This window comes from Nothobranchius furzeri, chromosome 11 (assembly GCF_043380555.1).
Source record: "Nothobranchius furzeri strain GRZ-AD chromosome 11, NfurGRZ-RIMD1, whole genome shotgun sequence".
NCBI classification, from domain to species: Eukaryota; Metazoa; Chordata; class Actinopteri; order Cyprinodontiformes; family Nothobranchiidae; genus Nothobranchius; species Nothobranchius furzeri.
Genome location: NC_091751.1, coordinates 72,699,267 through 72,710,164, shown reverse-complemented (window position 1 = coordinate 72,710,164; position 10,898 = coordinate 72,699,267). Strand labels below are relative to the sequence as shown.

The 10,898-nt window shown below is 45.2% G+C and overlaps 2 protein-coding genes across 3 annotated transcripts in view; one reads left to right on the top strand and one right to left on the bottom strand.

The window, feature by feature from the left end:
* The window catches only part of LOC107396936 (protein ABHD8), a 16,535-nt gene extending 15,889 nt beyond the window's left edge, over positions 1-646 (bottom strand). The window contains exon 1 of one of the 2 annotated variants that reach the window (XM_015976785.3): positions 512-646. The gene's annotated coding sequence lies outside the window, so the exon portion shown is untranslated. The remainder of the gene's footprint in view (positions 1-511) is intronic. The other variant, XM_054737257.2, reaches the window with a different exon arrangement.
* A 163-nt stretch (positions 647-809) lies between these two features.
* On the top strand, positions 810-8,403 carry mrpl34 (mitochondrial ribosomal protein L34). Its single transcript, XM_054737258.2, has 3 exons — positions 810-949; positions 2,494-2,585; positions 7,933-8,403. The coding sequence occupies exons 1-3, from the start codon at positions 908-910 to the stop codon at positions 8,177-8,179; spliced, it is 381 nt and encodes a 126-aa protein (XP_054593233.1). The 5' UTR covers positions 810-907; the 3' UTR covers positions 8,180-8,403.
* The last annotated feature ends 2,495 nt before the right edge of the window (positions 8,404-10,898 follow it).

Sequence of the window (10,898 nt, the reverse complement as noted above, 5' to 3'; positions counted from 1 at the left end):
CACCACCATCCTCATCATCACCACCACCATCATCATCATCATCATCATCACCACCATCCTCATCACCACCATCATCACCACCATCCTCATCATCACCACCACCATCCTCATCACCATCATCATCATGGCCAAAGGCGCAGAGGAGAGGGTGGACTGGTTTCAGACCTGCTGGCTCTGGGTTCTGGGCTCCATCAGGACCACATGGTGTTCTGTGGAGCTCAGCTGTGACGCAGCGTCAGATGCGGCACATGCAGACTACAGGAGTCCATCTTAACCTACATTCTGGCCGTAAACAGAAATACCGACTCGGGCTGCAGCTTCCTGCAGGGAAACCACGACCGTCTAAATGTTAAAGCAGGAACATTTCATATCCACCACGGGAAGAGTCGTTTCTATCGCTGGTATGCACGTTCTCTCCTTTTTGCGCAGACTCGGCGCAAACACAGAAACACCTTTCCAGCAAATAACTTGCAGATAAAACAAAGCAGCGGGGACAAACCCGGGTCCTGACCTGCAGCCCTGCTGCTGCTGCTGCTGGTGCTGGTGCTGCTGCTGCTTCGGTGGGTGAGTCCAGGACCGCAGATGAACGCTGCTGAATCACCGCGGAGTTTCTTCTCGTTACAGGACAAAGAGCTGCTGAAGAAGCCAGAAAACGCAACAGTTACATGTTGGTGAGATCTCCACCACCAACGGGATGTCCCCCTCTTCCAGCGCGCCTGAGCATCCACTGCGTCTGCGGTCCGAACCCTCTGCCCTGCTGCCCTTGGATCCGCAGCAGCCTCGGGAAGCTCCGCGCACGTTGGCGCTGAGTGGCAGCGGCGAGAGCGAATGGAGAGGGAGGAGGAAGCCACTGGAGGAGGCGCGCTGCCCTTGTTGCTAAGGCGGACAGATCACGGCTACTGGTCAGATGGAGAAAGTCCTCTTGGACCTCCAGACCTCATTGGAGAAGGTGAGAGGCCTCTCATCACCGCGGGTATCCCGCATGTTTTAGCCGGATAGCGGAATTAAATAGCCGCTCTAGGGGGGCATTAACGCGTCCACGAGTCTGTCAGAGGCAAACGTCCAGAAGCTCATATAGCCTATCTATAGGAGCTCCAGCTGGACCCTGTAGAGACATCTGATTTAATCCGTTTCCCTCTGGGATTAATAAAGTGGTTTTAATCGAATTGAATTGCACAAACAGGTGACCAGTTCAGGTTTGGAGGGAGCAGAAGGAAGGTGTGGGCTCGGGTCACAGCGGGTCACATCGTGTTACTGGTCACCTGGTCAGCTTGTTCACACTAAATATTCATACAAATAAAATATTTGTTAATATTTGAGAAATGAAAATAACGGTGAAAACGATCACGACCATTTTCTAAAACTCAAATATCACCATGACAACTGGTGAGGTTTTCCGGCACGTCCAACTGGGAGGAGACCTAAAGGGAAGACCCAGGACACGCTGGAGGGACTATGTCTCTGGGCAGGCCAGGGAACGCCTTCGGATTCTCCTGGAGGAGCTGGCCAGAGTAGCTGTGGAGAGGAAGGTCTGGGCGTCCCGGCTCAGGCTGCTGCCCCGGCGACCTGACCCCAGATAAGCAGCTGAAGATGGACGGAAGGAAGCTACACTTATCAGAAACTCGGAAAAGGCTGTTTTCTTTTTCTTAATACTTTCTTCTTCATGTAGATAAATTACAGTCCCAGATAACAGATAAAGGGCTATTCACATAAAGGGAAACTATAAATAATGACCAAACAACAATAAATGTACATTGACAAAAGTACTATACATTTTAAGACAATAAAACCTGACTAATGAATCACATTGTAATTTTCTAATAATTATGAGGCATTTTAATCATGATGCACTCAAGGTCTAGAATAAGCATTGATAAAGCCTGTGCTAACAGCCATCAGGTAATGTTTTTACTGAACCAGTTTTCAAACAAATGTTTTTGTTGTTCAACCTCAACTTAATCCACCTGTTATGTGACATGCATGAGGTAAAACGTTGTTTTAATATGATAGATGAGGGACAACATTAGTAATGGTGAATGTGGTGTTTCTCTTCTAAAGTTGTGGATATTAACGTGTAATCGTCTCTGGTTAGACTGATGTTCCCAGATGTGGAGTCTCTAGAATGACACACACACACACACACACACACACACACACACACACACACACACACACACACACACACACACACACACACACACACACACACACACACACATACACACACACACAAACAGACTGGAGATCTAAAACCCTTGAAAAAGGCTAGTTGCTATGGTGATGTGGTGGAATGTTACTTTCTAAAATAGAGACAACAAATGACACAAGCATGACACAATGGTTGTCAATCCTGACATAGCAAATGGGGACGGAGATGTTCCTCTGACACTGAGCAGAGCGCATGTTTGCAGCTGACAGGGACACTTGTGAGCCGCCATAACGGACCTTCAGCACCTGTTATGATTTTTATTTATCTAACCTGTATTTATCCAGATGAGTGGATGGAGAACTGATTCTCATTTCCAACGGCGATCTGGCCAAGAGGCAGCAGCAACAGACACATGGTTTACACCACAGAACAACAGGTAAGATAAAATCAGATCAAACAGGCAGACATGAAGACAAAGGACTGTTCTCATACATGTACAAACAACCAGAACCGTCTTTAATACTCAGAAGCAGGAACACTGGTCAGACACTATTGATCACCATGAGTTATTGAAGGTAGATAATAGAATGTAGGTAGGGAGCGTCGGTGGTTCTGCAGCTCATTCCAGTCGTTGGAAGCAGCAAACTGGAATGAGGAGCGGCCGAAGGAGGTGCGAGCTTTGGGAATACCCGTAGAGATGAAGTTACTGGAACGTTAACGGTGCTGGTTGTTGGAAGTGATGATGATGAGAGAAGATATGACGGTTCTACTGATGATGGTTTTGTATATGAACTGGTACTATCAAGTCTCCCGTTCAGGATGGCAAACTCCCATATTTAACCCCTTTCCAATGTCAGTATTTTCCCAAACATTTCCTGTTATGTTCACCCACAGAGACCCACCATCTTCTCTATGAGGTTCGCTCCAGCAACACCCCCCAGCTCACCGGTGTTTTCCAAGCTAAACCATAACAATTGTGATCACCAGACAGCGGAAAATGTTGTGAAACTGCCCTGCAGTGGGATTGACATTCCAGCCTCCTAAAATGTTGAATTTACTCAGATTCCAGAGATGTTTACCAGGGACAGTCAGAGTCACAACAGATATATCTTCTGATGGTAAATAAGGAAACTGTAAAAACATTTTCCCTAACACGGGTAGGTTAGAAAAGCCAGTAGGTTGCACTGCCTGCTCACCACAGCCATAGAATACACCTCATCAACACGCACTAACACCGTACTGGAGCAGGCGGAGGGAGACTAGGGGTCTTAGCACACCTCTGTTGTCGCTTGGCTTCCCAGGGCTGGATGCTAGGAGGGAGATCTGGCCGTCCGGTTGGGGTCTGCGGTGGTGGGATGCTTTGCTCAGCGTTGGGGGAGGGGGCCTGCTCATCATCACCCCAGCAGAAAGGGGCGAACTCTGGGAACCGGTGATGGTTGTACCCAACGTGCAGCAGTACCGGGACCAGAGGGGGGTGCGGTCAATCACTACCTCAGTGCTGCTGTCTCGGTCCGCCAGGCAACGCCTCTTTCAGAAGCGTTTCCTCACAGGAAGTGTGGATGAAATACGTCTCCACCCACACCTTGACTTACTTTAAATGGATTTAGGAGCGTATCTCTCATAATCTAAGTGGTACCATGTTCCAAATAAACTCTTCACTAATGGGCCATTCCCATCTGTACCGGGTCGGCCCGGGCCGGGTAGCCCCAGTCGGCCCCAGCCTGGCCCGGTTGATTCCACACATCCTTGTCTTAAGCCCATGTGGGCTGATTCTACCCACCAATCAGAGGCTTGCTCTAATGGAAGGTGTGAATTTGCTGTCAGCAGTGGGTGTGTTGGCCCTGGTCGGCCTGAAGCAGACCCCCTCCAGAAGAGGGCTGAGAATGAGCCTTGGTTGGCCCGGAACAATACCAGGCCACCCAGATATGTAAACAACCTACGCTACCCGGCCCGGGCCAACCCGGTACAGATGGGAATGGCCCATTTGGTCGGGGAGTCAGGGGATTTTTCACTCAGATGCGATTTTGACAATTCCAAGATTTCCAACTTCTATAAACAAGCATTGGAATAAGGGAAGTTGCCTTTTTCTCACAACTGTTGGCCCCATAATTCTGTAATGTGGAACAACAGGGTTATATCATCAATAAGAAATCCTTCTTTATATCAGAACGGTGTACGCTTTATTCATGACCTGTTGCACATGTGGGTTGTTGGTATCTCATGAAGAACTTGTGGATAAATATAAAATAAGGGTTTCATATAATATGTATAATAAGGTTTTAAAGCAATTCCCATAGCTCTGCTACACCTTATTCAAAACGCTTTAAAATGCTCACTAGTTAGACCATCTCTACCTTCTCTGACGTTAGGCAACATCCCTTTAAAGGACAAAACGTGCAATAACAAGTTAGTCTCGTAACCTTCAAGCAAATAGTGTTTGGTTACTACAATGTTAGACAAGACCTCGACAAGGAAGTCATTCTTCTTCTATTTAAAATATCCACTCACACACCCAAGATGAAAGAAACACAATATGGTATTTAATCTGGTAAACACCTCGTAGGAGAATTCCTGCAGAAAATATTTCATTTTGAATCCAACCCATGTGTGTTTGCACTGTAGAGCAGGAAACCAGTTTGTAAATGTTTGTGGTCCGACTCTCACAGCTGGATTTCACTGAGAATATATAATACACCTTCCTTCACTGTGAAGGCTTCACATCTAACGACGCCCTGTGTGTCATGGATCATTTAGAATCGGAAACTTTTATGATCATTCTATTTGTGTAAGTTTGTGTATGTTTTTGGAAAAACAGCGTTCCTCTGTTCACAGTTTTCTTGAATTGCTTTTCTCAGTATTTAAGTCCCTTAAACTCGTCTCTGATATGAATATGAAAACAGTACCAACAGTTTTAAAGACCTGCTTGGGCCAGACTGTTTATTGCTCCTGACCCATCTTTCATTTCTGATCTAAGGCCATTGGACTTGCTCCAGCATCTCTGTAATGGAAACGGTTATCCAGACTGGTTTTATAAGACTATATATAATATTAATAATATATATGTTAAAAGTAGCAGTGGACGACTGAGCGTGCGTGTGTGCGGTGGTGTGAGGCGTACCGTTTTGGACCAGCAGAGGGCAGCGACACTCCCCGCAGCGTCCAGCCTGCCGGATTCCGGACTAGAAGAAAACAGTCAGCTGAACACGAGCTAAGCTAGCGGCTACCCTTGCTGCGTCCTTAGCTGGTGGACTTAACTTTATTCAGTCGAAATGAACCCAATTTTGTCATCTTTTTCCCGATTGCATGGTTTCGCCGGGCTGAGCAGGTAAGAAGAAGATCGTAATTATGTTATATAAATGTAAAAGGCCTGTTTTTTTCACAAGGCTACTAGCAAACGGCTAATATGGTGCTAGCAGCCAGGCTACCAGCTGCACACTCGCTGAAGTTAAAAAACCAACATGATGACTCAAACACGTAGAACAATCTGTTCCGGAAACACTTTGCTGTGGGTCCTTCTCGTGTGTTGGTGCTTTGGGTGTGTCTGAATCCAGGGGCAGGATGCTTGTGAGGACGGGTCCCTGTTAGACCGCCGGAACCCAGCGAATTCGGACAGTCTAGCCCAAACCTCTACGGTGGCCCGTAGGTCCCGTCACAGCCGTGGCGGCAGCTACACGCAAAGGAAAAATGCTAAAGCTAGCGAAAATGGAGCAGGAATATTAAGGAGCTAGAGCAGCTTCACGTCCATCAGCAGCGTTTGTTCACAACCGTTTTCAGGTAAAGTAACTTTGTTTATTCTAGAAGCTTTCAGGACTTACACGTTAACTTTAGATGGTTTCATGTATGTTTTAAGCTACAGAATGAACTTGTTAAACGTACACAACACATTACTACAGAGTATTATCATGTAGGTAATTAATATAAACCAAATGCATTATAAATGTTGTATGCAGCAGGATGTTTTCTAATGTAAAATGGACCTTAGAACTTCTTATTTAGCATCAAATGAGGATAAAACGTTTTAAAAAACAGGCTTTTAAAAAAAATAGCATTGAAGTGTTTTCAATGTGCATTTGTTTATTCAACTTAAGTGTAATAATGATTAGATCTGTCTTAAAAATGTAAATTCTCTGTAGTTTTCCCTGCTGCTTTTCTTTAAACTGAACAGAACCAGTATTCTGCAGGTTATATGTTTGTTTTACATTTTTCTATAAAAAAAAACAAAACTCTTATTTAATCTGTTACAGGTCAGCATGCACTGTGCTGCACATCTGCCTCTGTGCTGGTGAAGTTGTGGGTCTGGAGGATGAGCGTGAGGAAGATGTGTGTGGAGGAGGTACCAGCAGACCACCACTGCTGTTAACAGGCAAGTCATTTATGTAGGAACCTCTATTAAAAACAACACTGTGGTTTTATTTGCTGAAGAGTCACAATTGTTACACCAGTGATCCATAAACCATCTCCTCATTTCATATTTCTGAATACATCTTAGAGATGTAACAGCCGTCGTCTGAGCCAGCCCAGCAGGCCCTGTAGATGGACGATGGAGTGGACAGTGAGAGGAAGCGTCCCAAAGCTCTCTCTGCAGACCGTCCTGTATGATGTTCCTCTGGCCAGAAACGTCCAGCCACGGGTCTGCCCCAGCCCTCCATCCACGCCTGGATCCTCCTGCAGATCCAGCTGCACTGTTAAAGACTTCCTGCTCACTCAGTTTAAATAAATGATCCAGGAAGAGTCACTCAGGTTAATCCTGCTTTAACCGTACATAACTGGTCCATACTGGTTCTGATCTGTAAAGAAGTGTAACCTAATATAAATAATCTTGTCTCCTTACCATCTTTTCATTTTCTGTTCATGTAACATGTTCAAAAGCATCTGTAATAATAAAACTGGTGATAAAACCAATGACCAGAAAGAGTTATCAGTTAGTATTTGTTTTAATAAACGTGTTCAAATATCAAACAGCTAAATAACATTAACATGATGACAGTAGAAGGCCTTTCTCCCAGGAGGACCACCAGGTAAAGCCTCTCCTGACCCTGGACACCTGCAGTCCTACAGAGAAAATCAGACCACAGGTGGCAAAAAGGCAATAAACACATTTTTACATTTATCCACATGAGAAGATAAAACTTTTATTGTTCACACAAACTTTTTACTTCATTAAAACGTGTCAGCTGTGTAAATCCCCGAATGTAAAACTAGTTTTCACAGCAGAACTTCTGTAGTCATGTAGACATCTTCACTCTTCACCTCTAAGCGTAATAAAAACACTTCTTTACTCCGTTGTCCTTAAAACAAATGATAAGAAGTCTAATTTGCTGAAGAAACACACATGCACGCACACACACACACACACACACGTTCTGGCTGATTTCTGCCTAAAATGTAATTTAAAGAACAAATATACAAACAAAAAATGTTTATAAACTGAACCGCTTCAAGCTTTTTAGGTTTCTACGGCTAGTTTTTAACAAACTTACGTTTAAAACTTCGTAGCTCTCCCCTTTTTCCCTTCCTGTTGAAAATCCACAGCCGGCGTGCAAAGCATGCTGGGATAGCCTTGTTCTGTGGGGATACACCAGACCCGTCCTCGAAATGTGGGCGGAGCGAGGACGCGAGAATGAGTATTCTTGGAATTCGGACAGTACTCGTCGCTGCGCTGTGACGTCATCGACCTCAAAATGCGTCCTTACAAGCATCCTGCCCGTGGATTCGGACACACCCTTTGTCTCTGGTGCATGATTAGACACAAATCTCAGGATTCTTGTTCTTCTCTGTCTCAGGTCCTTCAGCAGCTGGCTCGTGTCCGGCTCAGCTGCCAGACTTCCACAGGCAGAAGGCTGTGAAGTGTGCCCGCTGCCCCCCTGGCAACACCAGCAAGTGCGGACCCGTAAAAGAGGCACAGAGTATCAGCCAAAGAACATCAAACGCAAACGAACTCACGGCTGGATCAAGAGGCTCAGCACCCGAGGCGGCATAGAGGTGATCCTACGGCGCATGTTGAAAGGACGGAAGTCCCTCTGTCACTGAGGATGTCTGCATTTTCCTGAGGACGCTCAAGAGGGAAAGGCTTGGAGGTGTACAGACTCACAGGACTTGTGCGATGAGTGTTTGGGTGATACTGGGTGTGGCTGGAGGGCTTTATCCTCCTACGGTGATGAGGAGAGGGACCTCTGACACCTGGTAGTTTCACCTATCCTAAAGTTGTCGGTCATTGAAAAAGCTTTAAAATAAAAACGTTCCCCTGTGTTGTAGCTTCCTCTGGGTCTTTCTTTTGTGTTTGGAGAACAGACAGTAGACAGAAACAGATGTTTGTGAAGATGGATTTGGTTTAATCAGTCTTAACCAGGTGGTTTTCTGTCCCACTAATGATGGTGCGTTCAGTAGCTGGATGTGAAGAGACTGCCACCGGTGTTAGGTTCACTGCTGCAGTTTGACACCTGCAGTAAAACATCACCTCTACTCATCCTGCATCCAGAGCCGGATTAAATAAACGGACTACACTAGGCAGGCTGCATTTTAGGGCCCCCCCCCCCCCCCCCTCCATCGATGTTATTTAATGAATTGAAATCTGAAACTTACCAAAGTTACTAATAAAAGTTCATTCACATTTTACATAGCCTAGCTTTTGGTTACAAATTGGTTATCTGTATGCCAAAATAAGTCATGTGTTGTATGTTAAACATTCTATCAGACAATTTTTTATATTAATAATTTATACGTCATTACACAGCTGTATTCAATGCTAATAAATGATCCTCATCTTATCGATTGGGAGTGTCATTGTCAAGGCGGTACCAGTAAATAACCACTAGGTGTCAATAAACTATGTAAACAGAGCAAATATGTGTCTTTGCTCTGTTTATATTTACTTAAAAAGATTTTCTGCTAAATACAATAGCTTACAACATTTATAAATATTGACAAATTAATCACATGATGGTGGAAAGACATTCAAGAATAAATTGATGAATTTGAATGGACTGAAGCATGTTTTAAAGGTGCAAAAACAAACTATAAACACGTAGGCTAAATTATTACAGTATAAATTTAATACAGTCTATAATCTTAAAAGAAAGTATTTTAATAAAATGAAAACGTTATCTTAAGTTTTGATCTTGCTTTATGCTCATTCAGGCTGTTATTGCCTCTGCTGAATCAGAAATTCTGTGTGAATTTTCTGAGTGTGAACTTATTGTTTTGCTATTTGAACATTAATAAAATTATTTGAAAAATAATTAATAAAACCAGCAACACTTACCAAGGAAACATTTAGCATTCTCCACTCCGGGATAATCTTCAGCCTTCCAGCATCACAGGGCCTCAGTCACAGCAGAAACACGTCTAAAGAAATGTTCCTTGGTTAAGCTTCGGTTTATGTCTCCAGATTTCCTCTGTGATGCAGAAGAATATCCAGTATTTTGAGAGGGATGGTTTAGTGCAAAGTACTCACGCATCCTGTCATCAGTTTGGTACCACTGCAGTATCAGATGGGTAGCTTGTTGTTAACACCCTTTTTGGGTCCAGAGGCTCCTGTATTTATTTATTTTTTTTACGTTTTGCCGCACCCGAAAGCTTCGTGAAAGTTAGCCTACTCAAAAACACCTGCTAGCTTTGTTGCGTCCCGCTCTGACTCTGACCGCTTCTCTGACATCCTTAATTGGGTGGCGCCTTAAGGTGACATAGCCAATGAAACGGTCTATGGTTAAGATAAACATTTTCACTATTTTTAATTAATTAATTAATATTGAAATAAATTGTAGATAGGAGTCATATCTACAAATTCTATCATAGGACATTTGTATATTTAATTTTTAATTTAGTTTTAATTTTGTCCCTCTGTCTGGGCCCCATCCAGCCAATCAGGCCCTAGGCACGTGCCTACTTTGCCTTTCTGTTAATCCGGCTCTGCAAATACCTCAAACGGATAAAAACAGATCATAAAAAAACAACAGCAGTGACAAAATAGTAAATAAAATCATGAGTATAAACAAAGCCATCTTTCAGAAGATTTAGCGGGGAAACGCCTGGATGAAAAGGTGAGTTTTTAAATGTTTTTTGAAGACCTCACCTTCTCACCGCAGCAACGCCACCTTCCACCGCAGCGATGTCACCTTCCACCGCAGCAACGTCACCTTCCACCGCAGCGATGTCACCTTCCACCGCAGCGATGTCACCTTCCACCGCAGCAACGTCACCTTCCACCGCAGCGACGTCACCTTCCACCGCAGCAACGTCACCTTCCACCGCAGCGACGTTACCTTCTCACCGCAGCGACGTCGCCTTCCACAGCAGCAACGTCACCTTCCACCGCAGCAACGTCACCTTCCACCGCAGCGATGTCACCTTCCACCGCAGCAATGTCACCTTCCACCGCAGTGACGTCACCTTCTCACCGCAGCAACGCCACCTTCCACCGCAGCGACGTCACCTTCCACCGCAGCGACGTCACCTTCCACCGCAGCGACGTTACCTTCTCACCGCAGCGACGTCGCCTTCCACAGCAGCAACGTCACCTTCCACCGCAGCAACGTCACCTTCCACCGCAGCGACGTCGCCTTCCACCGCAGCGATGTCACCTTCCACCGCAGCGACGTCACCTTCCACAGCAGCAACGTCACCTTGCACCGCAGCGACGTTACCTTCTCACCGCAGCGACGTCGCCTTCCACAGCAGCAACGTCACCTTGCACCGCAGCGACGTCACCTTCCACCGCAGCGACGTCGCCTTCCACCGCAGCGATGTCACC

Coding starts and splice junctions, on each gene's coding strand:
- mrpl34 (XM_054737258.2), top strand. CDS start 908: ATGGAGAAAGTCCTCTTGGACCTCCAGACCTCATTGGAGAAG. Junction 950..2,493: donor TCCAGACCTCATTGGAGAAG/GTGAGAGGCCTC, acceptor GTATTTATCCAG/ATGAGTGGATGGAGAACTGA. Junction 2,586..7,932: donor TTTACACCACAGAACAACAG/GTAAGATAAAAT, acceptor TCTCTGTCTCAG/GTCCTTCAGCAGCTGGCTCG.